The sequence below is a fragment of the Ranitomeya imitator genome, chromosome 2 (assembly GCF_032444005.1).
Source record: "Ranitomeya imitator isolate aRanImi1 chromosome 2, aRanImi1.pri, whole genome shotgun sequence".
Taxonomy (NCBI): Eukaryota; Metazoa; Chordata; class Amphibia; order Anura; family Dendrobatidae; genus Ranitomeya; species Ranitomeya imitator.
The window spans coordinates 184,066,945-184,093,141 of record NC_091283.1 but is presented as its reverse complement, the minus strand read 5'-3'; the positions used below and the strand labels follow the sequence as shown (position 1 = coordinate 184,093,141).

The following is a 26,197-nucleotide window of genomic DNA, read 5'->3' as shown; positions in this document are numbered from 1 at the left end:
GCCAGAATCATCTGCTATGAACGCCGGCCACGGGTCAGCGCTCACAACACATCTGCAATGACAAGCATGCGGGTCTCCTGCAGACCCACAGTTGTCATGCCAACTCATCGGCGCCCCGCAATTGTGATAGGGGTGCCAATGAGCGTGGCTTGTGAAGCGCTTCTAGCGCACTCATGTTAAATGCTGCTGTCAGAGATTGACAGCTGCATTTAATATGTTAACAGCCGCGGATGGAACACGGTTCCACCTGCTGCTGTTAAGGGCACATGATCAAATCAGCTGTCATCTGCCTCAAAATAGGCGGGCGCAGTGCCGGAGCCTACATCAAATGGGGAGACACAACCTATGATGTACCTTTGAAGTCAGGTCGTGAAGGGGTTGGAAAAGCTATAACTTAAACCTATGAGTACTTTTTTTGCGAGAGTTGTAGTTGGGAATGCCACCATCAGGGGCATATATAGAAATCATACGGTATTATGGGCACCACATGGTCCTCCATACAGTAATATGGGCCCCTTATAGCCATGCATACAGTATTATCGGCACCACATAGTCCTCCGTACAGTGTTATGGGCACCACATAGTCCTCCATACAGTATTAAGGGAATCACATAATCCTCCATACAGTACTACAGGTACCACACAGTCCTCCATACAGTATGATGGGCAGCAAATAGTCCTCCATACAGTATTATAGATACCACATAGTCCTCCATAAGGTATTATCGATACCACATAGTCCTCCGTACAGTGTTATGGGCACCACATAATCCTCCATACAGTATTATGGGAATCACATAGTCCTCCATACAGTATTATGGGTACCACATAGTCCTCCATGCAGTATTATGGGCAGCAAATAGTCCTCCATACAGTATTATAGATACCACATAGTCCTCCATACAGTATTATAGGTACTACATAGTCATCCATGCAGAATTATGGGCAGCAATTAGTCCTCCATACAGTATTCTAGGTACTACATAGTCCTCCATACAGTATTACAGGTACCGCATAGTTCTCCATACAGTATTACAGGTACCAGAGTCCTCCATACAGTATTACAGATACCACATAGTCTTCCATACAGTATTATATATACCACATAGTCCTCCATACAGTATTCTAGGTACCACATAGTCATCCATGCAGAATTATGGGCAGCAAATAGTCCTCCATACAGTATTATAGATACCACATAATACTCCATACAGTATTCTAGGTACCACATAGTCCTCCATACAGTATTATAGATACCACATAGTCCTCCATACAGTATTATAGATACCACATAGTCCTCCATACAGTATTCTAGGTACCACATAGTCCTCCATACAGTATTATAGGTACCACATAGTCCTCCATACAGTATTACAGGTACCACAGTCCTCCATACAGTATTACAGATACCACATAGTCTTCCATACAGTATTCTAGGTACCACATAGTCCCCCATACAGTATTCTAGGTACCATAGTCCTCCATACAGTATTCTAGGTACCATAGTCCTCCATACAGTATTCTAGGTACCACATAGTCCCCCATACAGTATTCTAGGTACCATAGTCCTCCATACAGTATTCTAGGTACCATAGTCCTCCATACAGTATTATAGGAACCACATAGTCCTCCATACAGTATTTTAGATACCACATAGTCCTCCATACAGTATTATAGGTACTACATAGTCCTCCATGCAGAATTATGGGCAGCAAATAGTCCTCCATACAGTATTATAAGTACCACATAGTCCTCCATACAGTATTATAGATACCACAGTCCTCCATACAGTATTATAGATACCACATAGTCCTCCATACAGTATTATCGATACCACATAGTCCTCCATACAGTATTATAGGAACCACATAGTCCTCCATACAGTATTATAGATACCACAGTCCTCCATACAGTATTATAGATACCACATAGTCCTCCATACAGTATTATAGATACCACATAGTCCTCCATACAGTATTCTAGGTACCACATAGTCCTCCATACAGTATTATAGGTACCACATAGTCCTCCATACAGTATTACAGGTACCACAGTCCTCCATACAGTATTACAGATACCACATAGTCTTCCATACAGTATTCTAGGTACCACATAGTCCCCCATACAGTATTCTAGGTACCATAGTCCTCCATACAGTATTCTAGGTACCATAGTCCTCCATACAGTATTCTAGGTACCACATAGTCCTCCACACAGTATTATAGGAACCACATAGTCCTCCATACAGTATTATAGGTACCACATAGTCCTCCATACAGTATTTTAGATACCACATAGTCCTCCATACAGTATTATAGGTACTACATAGTCCTCCATGCAGAATTATGGGCAGCAAATAGTCCTCCATACAGTATTATAAGTACCACATAGTCCTCCATACAGTATTATAGATACCACAGTCCTCCATACAGTATTATAGGAACCACATAGTCCTCCATACAGTATTATAGATACCACAGTCCTCCATACAGTATTATAGGAACCACATAGTCCTCCATACAGTATTATAGATACCACAGTCCTCCATACAGTATTATAGATACCACATAGTCCTCCATACAGTATTATAGATACCACATAGTCCTCCATACAGTATTATAGGAACCACATAGTCCTCCATACAGTATTATAGGTACCACATAGTCCTCCATACAGTATTATGGGCAGCAAATTGTCCTCCATACAGTATTATAGGTACCACATAGTCCTCCATACAGTATTATAGATACCACATAGTCCTCCACACAGTATTCTAGGTACCACATAGTCCTCCATACAGTATTCTAGGTACCACATAGTCCTCCATACAGTATTCTAGGTATCACATAGTCCTCCATACAGTATTCTAGGTACCACATAGTCCTCCATACAGTATTATAGGTACTACATAGTCCTCCATGCAAAATTATGGGCAGCAAATAGTTCTCCATACAGTATTAGGCTACGTTCACATTTGCGATGCGTCGGGCGCAACCGTGGCGACGCATGCATCATGCGCCCCTATATTTAACATGGGGGCGCATGGACATGCGTTGTCTTGCGTTTTGTGACGTATGCGTCTTTTTTGGCGCAAGCGTCAGGGCGCAGAGGACGCAGCAAGTTGCATTTTTTTGTGTCCAAAATCGGCCAAAAATGGACGCATGCGTCACATAACAATGCGTTTTTGCATGCGTTGCGTCGCCGACGCAACACACAGCAACGCAAATGTGAACGTAGCCTTATAAGTACCACATAGTCCTTCATACAGTATTATAGATACCACAAAGTCCTCCATACAGTATTCTAGGTACCACATAGTCCTCCATACAGTATTCTAAGTACCACATAGTCCTCCATACAGTATTCTAGGTACCACATAGTCCTCCATACAGTATTCTAGGTACCACATCGTCCTCCATACAATATTCTAGGTACCACATGGTCCTCCATACAGTATTCTAGGTACCACATAGTCCTCCATACAGTATTATAGGTACTACATAGTCATCCATGCAGAATTATGGGCAGCAAATAGTCCTCCATACAGTATTATAGATACCACATAGTACTCCATACAGTATTATAGGTACCACATAGTCCTCCACACAGTATTCTAGGTACCACATAGTCCTCCATACAGTATTCTAGGTATCACATAGTCCTCCATACAGTATTCTAGGTACCACATAGTCCTCCATACAGTATTCTAGGTACCACATAGTCCTCCATACAGTACTACAGATACCACAGTCCTCCATACAGTATTACAGATATCACAGTCTTCCATACAGTATTCTAGATACCACATAGTCCTCCATACAGTATTCTAGGTACCACATAGTCCTCCATACAGTATTCTAGGTACCACATAGTCCTCCATACAGTATTCTAGGTACCACATAGTCCTCCATACAGTATTACAGATACCACATAGTCCTCCATACAGTATTCTAGATACCACATAGTCCTCCATACAGTATTCTAGGTACCACCTAGTCCTCCATACAGTATTCTAGGAACCACATAGTCCTCCATACAGTATTATAGGTACCACATAGTCCTCCATACAGTATTATGGGCAGCAAATTGTCCTCCATACAGTATTATAGGTACCACATAGTCCTCCATACAGTATTATAGATACCACATAGTCCTCCACACAGTATTCTAGGTACCACATAGTCCTCCATACAGTATTCTAGGTACCACATAGTCCTCCATACAGTATTCTAGGTATCACATAGTCCTCCATACAGTATTCTAGGTACCACATAGTCCTCCATACAGTATTATAGGTACTACATAGTCCTCCATGCAAAATTATGGGCAGCAAATAGTTCTCCATACAGTATTAGGCTACGTTCACATTTGCGATGCGTCGGGCGCAACCGTGGCGACGCATGCATCATGCGCCCCTATATTTAACATGGGGGCGCATGGACATGCGTTGTCTTGCGTTTTGTGACGTATGCGTCTTTTTTGGCGCAAGCGTCAGGGCGCAGAGGACGCAGCAAGTTGCATTTTTTTGTGTCCAAAATCGGCCAAAAATGGACGCATGCGTCACATAACAATGCGTTTTTGCATGCGTTGCGTCGCCGACGCAACACACAGCAACGCAAATGTGAACGTAGCCTTATAAGTACCACATAGTCCTTCATACAGTATTATAGATACCACAAAGTCCTCCATACAGTATTCTAGGTACCACATAGTCCTCCATACAGTATTCTAAGTACCACATAGTCCTCCATACAGTATTCTAGGTACCACATAGTCCTCCATACAGTATTCTAGGTACCACATCGTCCTCCATACAATATTCTAGGTACCACATGGTCCTCCATACAGTATTCTAGGTACCACATAGTCCTCCATACAGTATTATAGGTACTACATAGTCATCCATGCAGAATTATGGGCAGCAAATAGTCCTCCATACAGTATTATAGATACCACATAGTACTCCATACAGTATTATAGGTACCACATAGTCCTCCACACAGTATTCTAGGTACCACATAGTCCTCCATACAGTATTCTAGGTACCACATAGTCCTCCATACAGTATTCTAGGTATCACATAGTCCTCCATACAGTATTCTAGGTACCACATAGTCCTCCATACAGTATTCTAGGTACCACATAGTCCTCCATACAGTACTACAGATACCACAGTCCTCCATACAGTATTACAGATATCACAGTCTTCCATACAGTATTCTAGATACCACATAGTCCTCCATACAGTATTCTAGGTACCACATAGTCCTCCATACAGTATTCTAGGTACCACATAGTCCTCCATACAGTATTCTAGGTACCACATAGTCCTCCATACAGTATTACAGATACCACATAGTCCTCCATACAGTATTCTAGATACCACATAGTCCTCCATACAGTATTCTAGGTACCACCTAGTCCTCCATACAGTATTCTAGGTACCACATAGTCCTCCATACAGTATTCTAGGTACCACATAGTCCTCCATACAGTATTGTAGGTACCATATTCCTCCATACAGTATTCTAGGTACCACATAGTCCTCCATACAGTATTATAGGATTCAAGATTCAAAGAAGCTTTATTGGCAGGACCAAATACACATCAGTTTTGCCAAAGCAAGTGTATAAAGGCAATAGGGATAGGGACTGTGGGGATGTTGGGTAGGAGCTGTAGGGAAGGTGGATGGGGGCAGATCCATTGTGGGGGCTATAGTCCATGGCATAGGGGAGGTGGATGGGGGCAGATCCATTGTGGGGGCTATAGACCATGGCATAGGGGAGGTGGATGGGGGCAGATCCAGGGTGGGGGCTATAGTCCATGGCATAGGGGAGGTGGATGGGGCATATCCATTGTGGGGGCTATAGTCCATGGCATCATAGTTCTCTTTCTCGCAGTCTATGGCATTCGCTCACATACCGCGTTGCTATCTCCACCGCTCTCTCTCTTCTTCTCCCAGCAGGATATATGTTTTCTCTTCCTCCTTCATGGTGATGAAGTCTGGGAAGAGATGTGAGAGTCTCCTGAAGCGAGTGTCCCTCACTGCTGAGTATTTGGAGTAGTGTAGCAGGAAGTGGGTTTCGTCCTCTATGGCCTCCTGGTCACAGTGTTGGCACAGTCTTTCCTCCCTGGGCTTGTAGCTCTGCCTGTGTCGGCCACATTCGATGGCCAGACTGTGGGCGCTGAGTCTATATCGGCTCAGGATCTGGCGGTCTCTGGGGTCCGGGAGTTTCTCCAGATATGGCGCCAGTCTGTAGGCTCCGGTACATGGTCAGTTTCTGTGAGCTGATGATATCATTCTTCCAGTCACTGACATACCTCTCCTGGCCTTCGTCTGCCATCTTCCTGATTCCGGCTTTTGTCAGGTTGTTGTGATTGGTGTTCTGGTCCGGTTGGGTTTGGCTGGGCTGTTCCGAGGGTTCTGGTTTTTCTGTTTCACCTACATGTATCAGGGCTTTATGGTGATGGGAGCTTGGATTGCTCCTATGCAGGTGAGCCCGGAATGACAGCGCCCTCTTTAGAACTGTTAGGTGTAGAGGGAATCTGCCCAGCTCGGCCCGACAAGCACTGTTGGAGGTGCTCCGATGGACCTGGAGAAGGTGCTTGCAGAATAGGTACCACATAGTCCTCCATACAGTATTATGGGCAGCAAATTGTCCTCCATACAGTATTAGGCTACGTTCACATTCGCGATGCGTCGGGCGCAACCGTGGCGACGCATGCGTCATGCGCCCCTATATTTAACATGGGGGTGCATGGACATGCGTTGTCTTGCGTTTTGTGACGCATGCGTCTTTTGTGGCGCAAGCGTCAGGGCGCAGAGGACACATCAAGGTGGATTTTTTTTGCGTCCAAAATCGGCCAAAAATGGACGCATGCGTCACAAAACAATGCGTTTTTGCATGCGTTGTGCGCAACACACAGCAACGCAAATGTGAACGTAGCCTTATAAGTACCACATAGTCCTCCATACAGTATTATAGATACCACATAGTCCTCCATACAGTATTATAGGTACCACATAGTCCTCCATACAGTATTCTAGGTACCACATAGTCCTCCATACAGTATTCTAGGTACCACATAGTCCTCCATACAGTATTCTAGGTACCACATAGTCCTCCATACAGTATTCTAGGCACCACATAGTCCTCCATACAGTATTCTAGGCACCACATAGTCCTCCATACAGTATTCTAGGCACCACATAGTCCTCCATATAGTATTACAGATACCACATAGTCCTCCATACAGTATTCTAGGTACCACATAGTCCTCCATACAGTATTATAGATACCACATAGTCCTCCATACAGTATTCTAGGTACCGCATTGTCCTCCATACAGTATTCTAGGTACCACATAGTCCTCCATACAGTATTATAGATACCACATAGTTCTCCATACAGTATTCTAGGCACCACATAGTCCTCCATACAGTATTCTAGGCACCACATAGTCCTCCATACAGTATTATAGATACCACATAGTCCTCCATACAGTATTATAGGTACCACATAGTCCTCCATACAGTATTACAGATACCACATAGTCCTCCATACAGTATTCTAGGTACCACATAGTCCTCCATACAGTATTCTAGGCACCACATAGTCCTCCATACAGAATTCTAGGCACCACATAGTCCTCCATACAGTATTCTAGGCACCACATAGTCCTCCATACAGTATTCTAGATACCACATAGTCCTCCATATAGTATTACAGATACCACATAGTCCTCCATACAGTATTCTAGGTACCACATAGTCCTCCATACAGTATTCTAGGTACCGCATTGTCCTCCATACAGTATTCTAGGTACCACATAGTCCTCCATACAGTATTATAGATACCACATAGTTCTCCATACAGTAATGATGGGCCCCATGTATTGCTCCATACATAAAAAAATAATCAAATACTCACCTTTCCCCATTACCCCACTGCTCCGGTCTCTGCAGATCATCTTCTGACTCTCTGCACTGCTCGGCACAGATGGTCGCGCTGCAGTAACGTCATCACACCTTCTGCGCTGAGACGTCACACTGCTCAGATGCAGAGGGAATGACAGGAGAGGAAGCATCAACAGACGCTCCCTCTCCCATCATTGTTTTCAACTGCATCAGCATCTAGGATGCCGACATTCTAGGCATGACTTCTCTTGCATTTTCTTATAGGTTGCTTTATAGTAAGAAAAAAAACCATTAATAGAATGCTTGTAAAAAAATGGAAAATCAGGGTGCCAATTAGCCCCCAAAAAAATCTGTGTTAAAGAGGCCTGAGGCAACGTTCATATGGAGACTTTTGCAGCATTAAGGTTTTGTTTTTTTTCTTTTTAAGATGCTTTTGGAGGAGTTTGTGGCTTCCTGAAGGTTTTTTTTTTTTTTTTAAATAACCTTATGATTGGACATTGCCTAATTTGGAGGTGGCATGTACTTTTTCATTTTTTTCCCACAAGGAGTCTGTCAAAATCTGTACGTGAAAAAAAAACCCCACTATATAAATCTCACATGAATAGCAAAATGGATTTCCTAAAGAAAATGAACAGAAAAAAAGATCTGCATTTAAAAAAAACTCCATGTGATTAGGAAAAGTTAAGGCTTTTATAAAAAAAAAATTCTGGTGAGTGGTAGTGCTTATAAAAAAAATGTCCTTTTTATGCTTTTTTTTTTACATGAGATTTCTATTATGTTGTTTCAGTTCACACATTATTTACATACTTTTTTTTGCAGGCGCTTTTTTCTTTCGTACAAAATGGCCAAAAAACATGCTGGGTTTTGAGAAAAATGACAAGAACTGAACAAAAACAAAAACAAAAAAAAAAAAAAAAAAAAAAAAAAAAAAAAAATCACAAAAAGAATCCCAGAAATTGCAAAGCCTGTAATAAATTTTGGAATTTCCGATATTAGCAGAACATAAAATGCTGGATGACTGGAGCGTCGCTCTGTATCAGGCTTACCTGAGCTTCTTCCTCTGCAGGGAGAAAATGTTTGTGGCCCGGATACATGGCTCTTCCCGGAGCACTCGGTACTATATGTGAGCCGTGGGGTCAGTTCTGCTGCTCTAGTCACTAATTACTAATACACAGAATTAACAAAGGAAACCTAGCAACAGCTTAGTTAGATTTTAGGTTTTGCATAGGAGATAAAAAAAGGAAAAAGTGAATCCATGATGGTAAAAATGGGCACATGGATGAAAATTGAATCCGTCACACTGATGAAAAACAGTCTAAATTTTAATGGCGTGAAAAAAAACCCGTAAATGGACGTCTGAATAAGCGCCAAGAGTAAATGCACACGTTGTCTTTAATTTGTGGATTTTGCACATGGATTTTCCAGAATTCATCATGGATTTCACATCTGCAATATAAAAGGGTGAGGTCTACACCCATACCGCAACAAAAACCGTGGCACAAGCTCCATGTGAATATATGATGATTTTACTGAGAAAACCCGGACGGATTTGATGTAGATAAATAGGCAGGCTGCAGATTTCAAGTCTGTAAATAATTTACAAAAAAAGATTTTCTCTGCTTAAGACTTTGGGAAATCTGATCCACAATGCTGATCCTGTAATAGGCTGCGGATTTTCCATGGACCATTTTGTGCCCCAAAATCTGCAGAGTATACAACACAGGAGATTTTTTTTTATTTTTCAGGCAGCTCACGGACCCATAAAGTTTCACCGATCCATACGTTTAAAAAAAACGGACGATCCGCGAGACTCAGAGCGTAACCTGTCCACAGCCGTTTTGCGCATCATTAAAAACTATGGGGGAAAAGTATGAAGTGTGGAAGACAGTCTTTGTACCTCACTTTTCCATACGAGTTTAATCCTTTTTTTCAGTTATCAATTACGAGTCGATCAAAAGTTAGAAAAGAAACAGATGGAAAGAAAAAACGGAGGCAAAATGAATGACGAGGAAAAAAAACAGGGTCCATTTCTCAAGGGTGTAAAAATTGACCTCACTGCAGAAAAGGTGCGGACACTTCACACATTCCACCCTACCACATTTGCAGAATAAAAATCCGCCGCATTCCTGCGAACTTAACTCTTTAGGTGCTGAAAGCCAAAACTCTTTCCGGTCAGTGCACATAGTACATTAGGATTGTACCTTCCCATAAACCATGGCCCCGAGGGGCTCTAATGCAGATAGGAAGACGACATTTCCAATTCCTGGATATCCGCCAGATACCAAACTGAGAAAAGTGACCACTGGGATCTATACTTACAGACACGCGGCTTCCAGTCTGGGATCTGGTCTTGTTAATATTCTCCATTGGTAATGCTGGGGGTGACCGTGATCATTCTGGAAGCTCAAGGTCTCTGCAGGTGGAAGAAATAGAAATTCATCGATGGTTAAAGATCCAAACTGGAAAAAAAAAAAGAAGGTAGGAAAATAATAAAAATGGATTAAAAATCTCAAAATATTATATGTCGATGATGATGTGATCAGAATTTAGCCGACTCGGAGGATGAGCTTGTAAAGGTGACAGAAGAAAGGCGCGAAGGTCAAATGTCAAAATCTGGAGCGCAAGTAATAAGCACCTTGTAGCAGATCCACATGAAGCCGGTGTGAGGAGGTGAGGGTGGGGCTGCAGGTACAGGGAGACCCAGGTGAAATCGGCATGGAGTTTCCTTCACAGTTGCCAAGTGACGGTGTCGCTTTGTTGTGGTTCCCATGTGTCCGACAAGCTGTGACGGCTCCTTTGCGTTTATACAAGTCGCCGGTAGTATCTCATACAGAAAGGTGCATCATACACCCCACTCATCTATCAACAGCATACATTGCTCCTATTATTTTCAATCAGGAAGCTCAGTGCGGCTCAATGGTTAAGAGCGCCACCACGCATTGTGTTCAATCCAATGCAATACTTGCATAGGGGTTGCATGAGGTCTAAAGTTTATCGCTGATTTCATCCATTGACTCAAGAGTTTGTCTCTTATGCTACTTTCACACTAGCGTCGTACGACGCACGTCACAATGCGTCGTTTTGGAGAAAAAACGCATCCTGCAAAGTTGTCTGCAGGATGCTTTTTTTCCCCATAGACTAACATTAGCGACGCATTGCCACACGTTGCAATCGTCGTGCGACGGTTGCGTCGTGTTGTGGCAGACCGTCGGAACAAAAAAAAAACGTTGCTTGCAACGTTTTTTTTGTGCGTCGTGTCCGCCATTTCCGACCGCGCATGCGCGGCCAGAACTCCACCCCCTCCTCCCCGCAACTCACAATGGGGCAGCGGATGCGTTGTAATAATGCATCCACTACCCCCATTGTGCTGCGTTGTCACAGGATGCGCCGGTACGTCAGCCCGACGCACTGCGACGGACCGACGCTAGTGTTAAAGTAGCCTTAATTGCCGTACATGTTCAACTCTTTAGGTGTGGCTTTGCCAACATGAGGCCAAGATCAGCTGATTGCTGCAGGTCCACATGTCCTAGTGTTATTGACACAATCCTTTTAAACGGTTTGTCCCTTTTTCAGAAAAGGTTTTCTTTATAACCTCCATTAGTAGTAAAAAAAACAAAACAATCTTTGCTTTACTCACCTTCCCCTGGTCCTTTGATGAGTCTAGGCCGCTGCACGTTCACAGCATTACAGCCAATCATTGGGCTCGGCAGTCCGTGCCATCTACTTGGGTATTTTTCCATTACCAGCATATTCTTGTAGCTCGTTTCGTGGACCTTCTCCTTAATTCTTCCAAAAATAAACATTAAACAAAGGATGTTAATATGTGGCAGCTCTGTAATAACTATTATGTAATTTGCGACATTTTATGCTACCCCCCGGGGACGGTTCATTGGCGCTGGAGACCCCCGGGAGAGGCAGGATACATTGGCGCTATATAAATAAATACATAATGAGGGTAGTGTGCCCGCTGCACTGTAATTCACGGCTCCTACCTGCTCACAGCAAGACGCAGGCAGGTCCTATAATTGTTCTTAAGTCACGGCCCCTTCCCCCGGGACCCCATAATCCTGTCTCTATTTACAGCAATCAGTGCACAAATAGGTGCAGTGATTGTGCCCTATAACAAGGAGACGCTCGGGGATAATGACGGGTATGTGGCATTGTACGCCGTGCAGTTAACCCATTGCTCCCTGCAGTGTGATGCAATAGATGTCAGACTGAGCAACACTGTAGACCACGCCAATCCGGCACACCATCAGATCTCTCAAGCCTTGGGAACAGGAGTGCTTACAAATACTGATGTAAAATACTGACCAAATACTGAGTGTGTGAACATGGCCTAAAAGTTATCACCATTAAAAGGAGGCGGCGGCGGAGGACCCATGACTCACAATAAGGCCGGCCTCACACTACCGCGTTTTACGGACGTATGAGAGGTGCAGAAAATACGGATTGCATACGGTACAATGCTTCTCTATGGCCCAGCTCCTATCTGCCGTATTTTACTGATCCGTATTATACGGTCTTCTACGGCCGTAGAAAAACGCAGCATGCTGCGTTTATCACCGTATTGCGCAAAAAATACGCCAATGAAAGTCTATGGGGGCCAGAAACTCACGGGCATTTCTTTGACATAATTGGGGACGCCCATATCTTGTCATTCTCAGGCCATGATTTAACGTCATTTGGTTGTCATATATTGTATGTTGGCCTCACACGTGACTTGTGTACCATACGTGATATTTCTATAGTGCCTTGTGTGTTGGTTATAGCATTAGCAGCGTGTGCACCATATTATATTATATATTGCTTTATACAGGCTGTTTGGTAGGGGTGTTGTGCTTTGTTACATGTTTTTAATTTATTTTATATTCTGTATCTGTCTTTGCTATTGTAATAAAAATGTATACTATTTTCTGGGTATCATGTAGCAGGTGTGCACATTTATATGCATTGGCTATTTTTTTCTTGGTCAAATTTTGCACATACACACTACTAACATTAGTAGTGTGGAATATGCAAAAAAAAAAAAAAAAGGGATATGAGATGGTTTACTGTATGTAAACCATATAAATCACATCTTTGGAGATTAGAATAAAGGTAATCCCAAACAAGGTGGTACTTTTGTAATAAAACAGATTTTATTTTTAACAATTAAAATAACTCATAATGACAAAAAGGTGCTAGAACCAAAAAAGAGGGACATAACAGCCATAGAGAGACATCCACTGTATTGCTAAAGCACAACCAAACAGAGTAACTTCCCATGTGCCCTATATAAATTACAAGGCAAAGATATTACTAAGGGGAAAGGGGTGGATTTGCCGAATGGTAATATCCACCATAGAAATGGCACAGCAATGCCTAATTTCTAACACCCTGTGGTGCGAATCTCCCCCCACTAATGTGTAATTTGCTGATGCCAAGCCACTAATAAATGAGGTAATTACGGTAAATACAAGTATTACCTATGGTGCGCTATGTGGGGTCTCCTCGGCGTCCCTCTGCCTCGACGCGCGTTTCGCCTGATGCTTCTTCAGGAAACTTTATATGCATACACATTACCTAGTGCAAATGGCAATGAGCACACATAGGGACGCCCGTCCACCCCGACGCGCGTTTCGGTATGGTACCTTCCTCAAGGGGCGCGAACATGTGGATGCTCCATGCATTTGATTGTCACACATACAGCTGCGGCACCAAACAGCTGATTATCGGGGGCCCTCCAGGTATCCGGGTTCCCGATGCAGCTATTCGGTAAGCGCTATAGCCACTTGGATAAGGAGTTATCCAAAGTTATTCACTCATCCCTAGTCATGATGTATCCACACATCCAACAGACACGTGGATAATGATGGTTGAACATTGAACAGTTCAATGAGGAATAAGAAACTACCGGTCAATTAGACAGACATGCACAGAATGCTTTTACTTATCAACTAGGAGATGCAGAGGGAAATGTCGGCACTCAAACCTCTAAAATATTGGGGATCCTACATGGATTCTATTGCAGCTTACATTCCTTGACAGCTAATTACCCTCAGGAGGACCACTCAGGAGTATTAAGCAGGGATTGGTCACCCTTCTCTGGCGGATAAAGATAATGACTTCCTAGATTTGCCGATCTCGGAGGAAATCCAACAAGCGGTGGGGACAATGTCAAATGACAAGGACCCGGGATCAGACGTCCTTCCAATAGAAATTTACAAGCCGTTAGAGGGGCAACTATAGCAACATTGCTCGGAAATGATTAAAAATGCATTTTTGTCTGGGGAACTTTCAAGATCTTTATATGAGGCGGTGATTGTGGTTTTACCCAAAGATGGTAAAGACAAGGAACTACAGGACTCGTACAGGCACATTTCGTTGTTGACGTATTATGTCAAGATTTTGGCAAAAATCCTCGCAACAAGACTTAGTACAGTCATAACCTCGGCAATTCATTCTGATCATGCAGGCTTTATGCCCTCTAAATACAGCTGTAAGGAGGTGGGGGGGGGTTGTTCACGTTCCCCATTGAAGACATAAGACACGTGTATTTCTGTAATATGTTTAGCGATTTCCATTCTTATGCGATGAGGTTGTGTTCTGTCCAGCAGCAGTGAGTTAATAGGGAAAGATAGGGTTAACAGTTGGGACTAGGCCAGAATGGGAGGGGATGGGTGAGAAGACAATGGAGCTTTTCTTCAGACAGGGATGAACCTGGGTCAGTAGCAGACCAAAGCTAAAGGCCACACACCCAGCCAGGACCCCCATTTTCATGTAGTGCCGGGTCTTGGAAGACTAGTCCCTCGCCCACGGCTACAGCTCCATGCCACATAACACAGCCATTAATTCACGTAGGCTGTTCATAAATATGCAAGCATCTCAGGCTGATCCAAGAAATAGGGCTATTCTTACCTTAGATACAACTAAGGCCTTGGATAGTGCGGAGTGGGGATATATAAGGGCTGTCCTAAAGGAAATGGGCTTTGGTCCCAATTTCATTAAATGGATATTATATAAGGCCTGACCGCTAAGATAAGAGCGAATGGAGACATCTCTGACAGTCTAGAACTGCATAGGTGACAAGGTAGGGATGCCCTCAGTCATCACTACTAACCTCTAGCCCACATTATTACAAGGCACCCTGAGATAGGCTTTAAATATGGGAGGAAAGGATGGCATATGCGGAGTATCTTATTTTATTCAATAATAATTCTAATATTTCACTTCCAGTTATAATGAGGATCATAGAGAGATTTGCACTATTATCGGAATTAACCATAAATTGTGAAAAATCGTCTTTTCTTCCCTTGGAAAGGTAACTCAAGAGGGTATCCTACTTTAGTCCTTATCCACAAAGTTTTGATGGGTCTGCAAGAGATGGCTGGGAATACAGGATTGCTCTAAAAGTTCCCTCAGACAAGGGTTATTCCAGATAGGATACATACTGGAATAGCCCTTGTCTGATGGAACTTTTACATTCGGAGGTCTTTGGGAACTGGAAAAGGCAGGGTCTGCAGTATGTATACCAACTGTATATAGATGGACATTTCTGTTCATTTGATCATCTGAAACAAGAATTCAATGAGTAATTGTAAGGTTTTTTAAGTATCTACAACTAAGGCCGTTAGAACCCAGGAAAGTATCTCTGACCTCACCACCTCATCTAGTGGGGTGTGGGACATTGTGGCACACACTAAACCTACAAAGGGCTTGAGTTCACTACTATACAATTCTTTGTTAATCATTTTGGGAAACCCCATCGCCTCGGATAAATTCCGTTGGGATAGAAAAGTGGGAAATTTTTTCTATGGAGGAGTGAGAGGAGGTCTTTTAATCGAGAGGGAAGATCTCGATTAACACGACCAGCGAAGGTCTCAATTACTCCTTGTGCACAGAGTATACGGGACCCCCAAAGTAATACACAAGATGGGTCTCAGAATAGATGAGGTCTGTCCGATGTAGAGAGGGAGCAGATTTAATCCATATGTTTCGGTCCTGTCCCCAATTGACCAAGTTGTGGGAAAACGTAGGCAAATTAGTCACAGAAGTTTATGGTCTTCACACTCCACTGATCCCTAAGTCATGCCTTTTGAACCTTGTTGGGGATGTGGTTCGGCTCCAATCCACCTTGCCGTAACTAATGGAAGTCCATTGCCAAACACTGGCTAGCCAATGATCCTTCCTCGATAGAATAAATAATCCAATGTCTGAATAGCACAATCTTGATGGTAAAGATGGCAAATATCAAAAGGGGGGGGGGGGGCAACGACTAAATTTGGTAAACAATGGGGTAATTGGATCAGATGCCCTACAGGGGATTCCGTGGAGTTGGCGGGAAACATGGGGGGGAATTGTTGGGAAAAAGGCAGGGGATACACTGTCAGCTGAAATACTTTTGGTGTAAAATGAAAATGTCCATTTGTAAAGCGTCTGTATGAGATGTATAAGGATTCTGCTTTTTCCAAATGCTTGTTGTTATCTTTGATAAATGTTAACTAAAAGTTTTGATTTAAAAAAAAAGTGCTCATCCACTGCTCCTTTCCTTGAGTATGGGACTGCCAGAGAAAGGAGAGTACGGCGCTTAGCTTCGTCTAGCAGTACCAAAGTGAATGAAGCAGCGCTGTGCATGTGCGGCCAAAACTTCATTCTGGCGTTCTTAGGAGCGTTGGGCCCCTACAGATCTGCTGGTGATCACATTTAATGAGGGGATGAACTCAGTAACCTAGCTGGTTATATCTCGCAGAGTGCCGAGAGGAAAATAAATAAGGAGCCTGAACCTGGAATATAAAGTTTTATTAACAAATGCATTTAGTTACGTTTCCCTTCTTGGTATTCTGTAGATAACGTATGCTCTAGGTAGGGCTGATATTTATTCTAGAGAGGTATGTCAGTAATAAGGGTACGTGCCCACGATCAGAACTGCTGTGGGTTTGATGGCAGATGTAACAGCATAGTGGATGGGATTTCTACATTTCCATGTGTGTATGTGCACCTGCGGACAATGACATGCAGTGCATCTTTCAAGACCGCAGCATGTCAATTTCTCGTGCGGAGATGCTAGTCTCCACAACACAAATGACATCAATAGAAATGGTTCAGTGAACACAACTACACTCAAGTCTACAGGAGAAATCATATCGGTGTGGCTCCTAAAAACCACTGTAATAGGGGTCCTGTGTATCCTATTTCAGTGGAACAGCAGTTGTACATCAAGGTCTAAAAGAATAATGAAGAAAGCCAAGCGTTGGATTCAGCTACGTCCGTCAGTCTTGTAGATGATGAATAAAGTGCTACCTTACAGTGACCATTGTTGCAATGCATCGGCAGCCACGTGTGCACTGACGTTACTTTCATCATCTATGGGAGAACGGAGTGTACCGCTCAATTCAAATGGTGGCTCCCAGACACCTACTCTGGTGATAAGTGAGGATCTGAGTGGTCAGACCCCTACTGATCTACAGTTATCACCTATCCTGTGGGAAGGTAATACTTTAATATACAACATCGAACAAAGTCCAGCTCACCATGATCGACATCCTTGGAGACTCGGAGCACGGAGCCGCTGTGTCAGGGCGTAGACAATCAAAGAAGAAATGAGAAATCCAGCTCAACGAGGTAGTGAAAAAAACTTCTTTCTTTATTCACTTGGAAATATATTCAGTGGAGGATAAAAACGCGTTTCTGGTGACAAAGCCCCCTTAATCATGATATTATATCATGATTAAGGGTGCTTTGTCACCAGAAACGCGTTGATATCGCTTTTTATCTTTTGTATTGCTGATGTTTTTATCCTCCACTGAATATATTTCCAAGTGAATAAAGAAAGAAGTTTTTTTCACTACCTCGTTGAGCTGGATTTCTCATTTCTTCTTTAATACTTTAATATACCCCTTTAATGCATTTGACATAGGTTTTATCAGTGGTGCACAATTATTTGCAATGATGCAACTAGACATCAGTAATACATTCTGGCCCGGCAATGCAGGTGGATTCCTCCTTCATGTTGCTTTTTAAATGGATTTAAAACCAACATTCCTATAATAAAGCTATAGTAAGTAAATCCATGTCCGGTAGCTATACAGAGTCTTATCCAAGGAGCCACAACCATCACACAAATTAAAAAAAAATTCATGTTCTGGGGTTACAGATGAGACCTGCAGCACAGTCTTTATTCAGAGAAAGCCAACAAATGTAAACCTGTCATCACTCAGTGCAGCCACCAGGTGGCAATATTTGACCACTGTACTGTATGCAGGCTGCGTATTGCAATGTGCAGGGGGGTGGGGGGCTGCGGGTCAGGGGTAAAACCCTATACAATCCCTGGTTACACCTTCAGGTCAGCACTGGGAGATGTGATCCCTTATGATAGATGACATCCATTGGTCTCGGGAATGTTGGTGGGAGTTTCAATCAGTCACATATAAAAAGAGGGTCCAGTATCTTTGCAGAGAGTCTTCACTGTGACTTCTTTTTAGGATTCCGACTTTTCCACATCACATACGTCACAAAGACACCTGACAGAAGGGGGGAGGGAAATAGATGAACAGGATTATCTACTATATAATTGTCTAAGGGTCACTTCCGTCTTTCTGTCACAGATATTCATTGGTTGCGGCCTCTGTTTGTCATGGAATCCAAGTCACTGATTGGTCTCGCCAGCTGCCTGTCATGGCTGCCGCGACCAATCAGCGACAGCCACAGTCCAATTAGTCCCTTCCTACTCCCCTGCAGTCAGCGCCCGCTCCATACTCCCCACAGTCAACGCTCACACAGGGTTAATGCCAGCGTTAACGGACCGCGTTATGCCGCGGGTAACTCACTCCGTTACCGCCGCTATTAATCTGGTGTGACCAAGTTTTTACTATTGATGCTGACTATGCAGCATCAATAGTAAAACGATCTAATGTTAAAAATAATTAAAAAAACAAGAAACCTGCTATTCTCACCTTCCGTAGTCCGACGATGCGCTCACGCCTGCCGCCAGCTTCTGCTCCCAGAGATGCATTGCGAAATTACCCAGAAGACTTAGCAGTCTCGTGAGACTGCTAAGTGATCTGGGTAATTTCGCAATGCATCCTGGGAACGAAAGATGGCGGAAGCCGCACGCGCATCGCCAGAGGTTCGCTGGATCCCGGTGGGTGAGTATATACCGTAACTATTTTTTATTTTAATTATTTTTTTTTTTAACAGGGATATGGTGCCCACACTGCTAAATACTACGTGGCCTGTGCTATGTACTATGTGGCTGCTATATACATACATATTCTAGAATACCCGATGCGTTAGAATCGGGCCACCATCTAGTTGGTGATATAAAAGCAGCAATTCTATACACTACAATTGAGTTAACAGGAATGTTCAGGATTTAAAGGGTTACTCCAAAAAAAAAAAAAAAAAAAAAAAAAAAAAAAAAAAAAAAATCGCACATAACCCTTCCCTCCCCTCTCCACCATTTATCCAAGAACGGGACCGCTGGAGAAAGGTGAATACAGCTATTTCCGGCAGTCCCACAGACCATGAATAGGGTAATGGCGGCGCATGTGCAGCTTTGCTCCATCCAATACGGGGCTCTATGTATGGGGGATACAGCTGCCACTAATAGGACCCGTATCTATCTTGAGGACAGGTACCTGACGGCACCACAGCCAGTGAGAAAGTGGCGGAAATTCCCATACAGATGGCCGCTCTCTCCATTCATAAATTCAGGAATTTCAACAACCTCTCCGCTCACAGCGGCGAATGAAGGGGCCCCAAGACTGACGATCGGCGAGACCTCCCAGTGATGGACGCCCCTTTTATCATACACTTATGGAATATCCTGTGGCTACGCTTAAAAAAAAAAAAAAGTGTATGAGATGGGAATACCCTTTACTGCAGTAGTTGTCAGTCCATGCTGGGAGTTGTAGTTTCGCAACAGCTAGAGAGCTCAGGCAGCCGACTTCTGCTCCGGAAGCAGCCACTAGCTCATCTCTGCTACATCGTATCTTACGTCTGCTATTAAGAGGGGTAACTGGGGTCCGCTCACTTCTGCATCAGAGGAGAGCAAGGCCGGTGATCTCACGACTCAAGTGTGCACCTGACCCGCCTGTGCGCGCAAGCTGGGAGATATCTGTAGACCTGACGTCACTGGCCCCACTGATGTGCATGTGAGCAGGAGAGGACCCCTTTAAAGGGGTTAAATAAGGATTGTAAGAAATGATTTAACATAGATGAGCTAGTGCACTAGCCACACAACCAGTCTGGCCCCCGCGGTCCGGGCACCCCGGCGGCGGTACAAGACTTACCCATGAGGAGGAGCAGGATGAGCCCGGCCAACAGGGGCAGCAGCACGGCATAGTCACGTGGGAGGAAGAAGGAATGGATCACATGATCGCTGCCAATAAATGGCTGCAAAGAAAGGAAAACAAGAAGGCACCATTAATATCAACATTATGGCCGAAATCACTCCGAAGGTGCCCTACACAGGACATGCTGGGAGTGATCCAATGCATATGGGGTGTCCACATGGCAGGCAGAAGGATTGGGCATATTGGATTTCTACATGCCCGATCACTTGTTCCTCTCCCCACTGAAAACACACGGATGTATAAAGAAGAGCAGAGTGTTAATACTTTGCCCACTCGTCCATACATACAGCCAGTCCTCGGCATAAGGGTGACATGTGGTTTAGCAGAAAAAGCCACACAACGCCATTCATCATCAATGGGCATCCATGCCATCCACTGCTTATAATGGGCACCTCAGCGTGCCAGCAAACTGCCATGGAGGGATGTGAGGATGACAGCACAGCGTGTAACTGAAGGAAATGGAGAACTCTGCTTTCTGGCTGTGAATGAAAATAATCGGATGATTTCCAAGAAAAAGCCTGTGAAAACCCCGTACTAATTAACCCCTTCCACACAGAGATTTTCCATTTTTTGAGGGTTTTTTTCTTCTTCCCATTCATCCAAAAGCCTTTTTTAATATTATTTCCAGCCACATAGCCATCATTTTACCATATAATAAACTGAAAAACGGGAAAAATTTACAAGTGGTGCAAAATGGTGGAAAAAAAAATAAATAAAAAATACGCCACTGTTTTTTTTTCCCCAAAGCAGTCCCAATTTTGCAGAAAAAGAAACCTCCAGGGGTCAGTACGATTACAGCAACACCAAACATTATAGATTATATTAGTGTTTAAGAGAAAAAGGCTGCACTTTCCATTCACGTCTCCACTTCTCCGAGCCCCGTGACGCGCTGATTGTTCCGCCGGCGATGCCCTGTCGGGGCTTATTTCCCTTGATATTATTTTAGGTGCAGATGCGACTATCTGACGGATTCTTATTTTTTGGGAAACCGACTCTTAGCAGAAAGCTGGAGGCCTGTACAGGGGGGAGGGGGGATGAAGATGACGTCACAATGAAGCCTTTCTGGGGCTGATGCAGAGTTCTCGGTGTGCTGGGACTTGTAGTGCACAAGCATCTGGGTATCCATAGGCTGCCTGAGCTCGTGTATTCAATCTCAACCTATCAGGGCTTGCTGGGACTTGTAGTATGTTTCATGGTGAGTAGTTACTGGCAGTAGGAATAGGTTAATTATGCCAAAGCATGCTGGGAGTTGTAGTTTGCACTGCCTGAGCACCCTCATATAAACTTAGCTCACTAAGGCATGCTGGGACTAGTGGTACTACACGGCCAGCAGCCTCCAGGGCTTCTTCTGTTTAGCACACAGCTCCCAAGCCATTACCTACCAAGCAGATGACCCACACTGTGTAATACAGGAACAGCGCAGAGCTAAACGCCACCAGCCCAGCCCCGGCCAACCGGTCAATGCCTGTCGCCTGAAAGAAAACAGACACAATGACCGAGCACCGGAGAATAAGGCACGCACTGTACTCCATCACACCGATCTATGATCTCCAACTCACCATGCTGCAACGTCACTCAATCCCCACACTTCCGGATTACTACTGGCCAATCAAAAAGAAGCGTTGGGCGCAAAGCATCTCGGGAATCGTAGTCCTGCCATCTGGCGTCAAGACTTGGAGCGAACCAAAATGAAGAGAGATGGGGGGAGCAGTAATGGTCCGGGCACATTTAATTGTTAACACCGGGATGTACCACAATTCATCTTTAATGAATCTAATTTTGTACCTTTTGCTAATTAATATTTCTGACATTTTAAAATGGGTTGTTATATATTAATTATATATGACTTGGAATGCAGACCCCCTTATCATAATTTGCAAATTTTGCATGGCTCCCCATTAGTCTTTATTGGAGCTTTATTAGTCGATGTTCACACACTGAGGGGGTTTTTGTGGCAGTCAAAAATAATGCGAAAATTCAAGCGAAAATCACCTCAGGCAATGTGACTTCTATGAGGTGTTTTTACTTTTTTTTTTCTATTAGTATCCTGAAATGTTTTGTTCGCGCTTTTACTGCGGGTTTTCTGTGGCAACTTCCTAATTTTTTTCTTTTTTTCCCCAAATGAATAAATTGCTATTGTTTTATGAGGTGAAAATGCTTATTAACCCCCCCCCCCCCTCCAAAAAAAAAAAAATAATAATAATAATGGCGGAATTGCTATTATTTTTTACACTTTCACCCCATTTTGATTTTTTTTTCTAGTTTTCTCATACATTACATGTTAAAGTGAATGGTGTCATGCAAAACTACAACTCGTTCCACAAAAAAAAGAAGAAGAAAAGCAGTTATAAGACTATAGGGGTGGAAAAAAAAAATATGGCTCTTGAATAAAAGGGAGGGAAAAAAATGCAAACACGAAAATTGTCTGCATGAGGAAAGGGATTGAATAATAACAGTTTCAGGTTTCCTAAAGGGTTAAAAATACTCAACGTTTTAAACTATAAAATAAAAAAGTATAAAAATTCAACTCACTCCCTTTTTATCACCCATTAAAAAGAAAGTGAAAAAAACAAACATATTTGGTATTAGAGTGTCAGTAAAAGTCGGATCTGTCAAAATATGAAGATAATCAACCCAACTGGTAAACGTTGTAAAAGAATAAATCAAAATTGCATATTTTTTTTATCACTTCATCTCACTAAAAATGCAATAAAAAGTGTATGTGCCCCAAATAAAAACATTGGCTCACCATGCAAAAAACAAACTCTAACTCTGCCACATCAAGTAAAAAAATTACGGAAAATGGCGACACAAACCAAAAAAAGTGAAAAATTCAGATTTTTTTAATCAACTAACTGGGACAAAAAAACAATGCTAGGTTGTTATCGCTGTAATCGTACAGACCCAGAATATTAGGTTTTTAGGTAATTTTTCACTGCACAAATAAATCCTTAAAAAAAAATAATAATACACAACCTCCCCATCCTTTCCCCTCCAAAAAAAGAATGGTGGAATTGCTTCTTCTTTTTTTCATAATTTCATCACATTTGAATTATTTTCAGTACTGTTAAAATGAAATTACAACTAGTCCACAAGATAAATAAAAAACTATCAATTTTTCTCTGTCAAAAAAAAAGCAAAAAAAATCTGGTCATTAAAAGGTTAAAAAGCCTTAATATAAGAACAGAAAATGACGTTTACAATATATAATGAATAAGAAAAATCTTTCAAGCATTTTTCCCAGACGTTTTTCGAAGTGACCCTACTCCACAGGACACCTTAAAAAATAAAAACCTATATTAGGCATTTCATAGAAATACAATAGTAGATCAGTCATTAGCTGCTTGCTGATGGTTTCCAGGTAGCAAAAAGAGATTTTTATAATGCAAATTAAATAGAATAATGGCACAATGATAATAATAATAATAATAATAAATGCTATGCAGATATAGTATAGTGTAAGGATATGATCTCTTGATAGCTTGACCAGACCGAGAGGGATAAAGCGTCATTTTCATCACTCCAGCTTGACGTTCCCAATGCCTATCCATCTGTGCATTTCCAAAATAAATGGTAAAAAATATAAAGAATTTAGAAAACGTAAAAATCTGTTTCTAAGCAACTCGACTGGACGTGGTGGGTGTGATGTTATAATCAGGCATTTCCTGGATCATTAGCGAATCACTATGGAAATAAGAATTACATTTCACTCCAATTCTTGGAATATTTTATAATGTTTTTATCTGTTTGGTTTGATTTTTTTTTATTCTTGCCAAATGTCATTTTTTGCTGAAATAAAAGCAATTTTATTACAGACGTATCGCACTATATAGTGCAAATGATTACAGTGCACAAGGGGCAATCAAAAATAAAGTCAAAATTAATAAAAAAAAGTTTTTAACAAAATATATAAACTATATATGTATGTTTATATAATATATATATATGCAGACTGGGAGCCCTCGCGGGCAGGGTCCTCCCTCCTTATGTACCTGTGTGCCTTGTTTTTTGCTCATGTTTAGTTGGTATTGTCTATGTTTGCCCCCTTTTCACATGTAAAGCGCCATGGAATAAATGGTGCTATAAAAATGTACAATAATACATATATATATATATATATACATACACACACTGCTCAAAAAAAAAAGGGAACACTTAAACAACTGAATATAACGCCAATTAAATCAAACTTCTGTGAAATCAAATTGTCCACTTAGGAAGGAATAATGATTCACAATCAATTTCACATGCTGTTGTGCAAATGGAATAGACAACAGATAGAAATTATTGGCAATTATCAAGACACACTCAATAAAGGAGTGGTGGGGACCACAGACCACATCTCAGTACCAATGCTTTCTGGCTGATGTTTTGGTCACTTTTGAATGTTGGTTGTGCTTTCACACTCGTGGTAGCATGAGACGGACTCTACAACCCACACAAGTGGCTCAGGTAGTGCAGCTCATCCAGGATGGCACATCAATGCGAGCTGTGACAAGGTTTGCTGTGTCTGTCAGCGTAGTGTTCAGAGGGTGGAGGCGCTACCAGGAGACATGCCAGTATACCAGAAGGCATGGAGGGGGCCATAAGAGGGCAAAAACACAGCAGCAGGACCGCTACCTCAGCCTTTGTGCAAGGAGGAACAGGAGGAGCACTGCCAGAGCCCTGCAAAATGACCTCCAGCAGGCCACAAATGTGCATGTGTCTGCACAAACGGTTAGAAACCGACTCCATGAGGATGGTCTGAGTGCCCAACGTCCACAGATGGGGGTTGTGCTCACAGCCCAACGCCGTGCAGGACGCTTGGCATTTGCCACAGAACACCAGGATTGGCAAATTCGCCACTGGCACCCTGTGCTCTTCACAGATGAACGCAGGTTTACACTGAGCACATGTGACAGAGTCTGGAGACGCCGTGGAGAGCGATCTGTTGCCTGCAACATCCTTCAGCATGACTGGTTTGACTGTGTGTCAGTAATGGTGTGGGGTGGCATTTCTTTGGAGGGCCGCACAGCCCTCCATGTGCTCGCCAGAGGTAGCCTGACTGCCATTAGGTACCGAGATGAGATCCTCAGACCCCTTGTGAGACCATATGCTGGTGCGGTTGGCCCTGGGTTCCTCCTAATGCAGGACAATGCCAGACCTCATGTGGCTGGAGTGTATCAGTAGTTCCTGCAAGATGAAAGCATTGAAGCTATGGACTGGCCCGCCCGTTCCCCAGACCTGAATCCGATTGAACACATCTGGGACATCATGTCTCGCACCATCCACCAACGTCACGTTTCACCACAGATTGTCCAGGAGTTGGCCGATGCTGGTTTGGGAGGAGATACCTCAGTAGACCATCCACCGCCTCATCAGGAGCATGCCCAGGCGTTGTAGAGAGGTCATACAGGCACGTGGAGGCCACACACACTACTGAGCATCATTTCCTTGTCTTGAGGCATTTCCACTGAAGTTGCATCAGCCTGTAACTTCATTTTCCACTTTGATTTTGAGCATCATTCCAACTCCAGACCTCTGTGGGATATTAGTTGTGATTTACGTTGATTATTTCTAGCTTTTATTGTTCTCAACACATTCCACTAGGTAATTAATAAAGGTTTACAACCGGAATATTTCATTCAGTGATATCTACGAAGTGGGATTTTAGTGTTCCCTTTATTTTTTTTGAGCAGTGTATATATATATATATATATATATATATATATATATATATATATATATATATATATATATATATATATATACACACACAGTATATATATACACGGTGTGTATAAAATATATATATATTTTTTTTTTTTAATCACTCCCCTGTTCCAAACTCAGAAATCAAGAGGAAAATTGCCCAAAAATGCAATAAAAATTTTGCAGGTATCATGTTATCAATAAAAATGTCATCTCTGCACACCAAAAAAGCAAGACTGAAAAGGAATGTCAC

General features: G+C 42.7%; 2 protein-coding genes across 5 annotated transcripts in view; both read right to left on the bottom strand.

Annotated features, from left to right (window-relative positions):
* PIP5KL1 (phosphatidylinositol-4-phosphate 5-kinase like 1) overlaps positions 1 to 11,704 on the bottom strand; it is a 40,545-nt gene extending 28,841 nt beyond the window's left edge. The window contains exons 1-2 of one of the 3 annotated variants that reach the window (XM_069748239.1): positions 11,556 to 11,704; positions 10,238 to 10,331 (exon numbers count right to left, since the gene is read on the bottom strand). In XM_069748239.1, coding sequence (XP_069604340.1) covers positions 10,238 to 10,285 — 48 coding nt within the window. In that variant the 5' untranslated portion in view covers positions 10,286 to 10,331; positions 11,556 to 11,704. Of the gene's footprint in view, positions 1 to 10,237; positions 10,378 to 10,553; positions 10,638 to 11,555 lie in introns of those variants that run through there. The other 2 variants (XM_069748241.1, XM_069748240.1) reach the window with 2 other exon arrangements.
* Positions 11,705 to 16,682: 4,978 nt separating this feature from the next.
* On the bottom strand, positions 16,683 to 21,873 carry DPM2 (dolichyl-phosphate mannosyltransferase subunit 2, regulatory). Of its 2 annotated transcripts, XM_069748238.1 has the most exons (4): positions 21,813 to 21,873; positions 21,636 to 21,725; positions 20,191 to 20,293; positions 16,683 to 18,420 (listed from the first exon to the last, which is right to left on the bottom strand). In XM_069748238.1, exons 1-4 carry the CDS (start codon positions 21,813 to 21,815, stop codon positions 18,362 to 18,364), a joined length of 255 nt encoding a protein of 84 aa, XP_069604339.1. In that variant the 5' UTR covers positions 21,816 to 21,873; the 3' UTR covers positions 16,683 to 18,361. The 2 variants fall into 2 exon arrangements, with proteins under 2 accessions (XP_069604339.1, XP_069604338.1); XM_069748237.1 differs by lacking the exon at positions 21,813 to 21,873 and having other exon boundaries at positions 21,636 to 21,804.
* Positions 21,874 to 26,197: the final 4,324 nt, after the last annotated feature.

Coding starts and splice junctions, on each gene's coding strand:
- DPM2 (XM_069748237.1), bottom strand. CDS start 21,785: ATGGAGTACAGTGCGTGCCTTATTCTCCGGTGCTCGGTCATTGTGTCT. Junction 20,294..21,635: donor CAGTGTGGGTCATCTGCTTG/GTAGGTAATGGC, acceptor CTTTCTTTGCAG/CCATTTATTGGCAGCGATCA. Junction 18,421..20,190: donor CATCCTGCTCCTCCTCATGG/GTAAGTCTTGTA, acceptor CCCTTCTGTCAG/GTGTCTTTGTGACGTATGTG.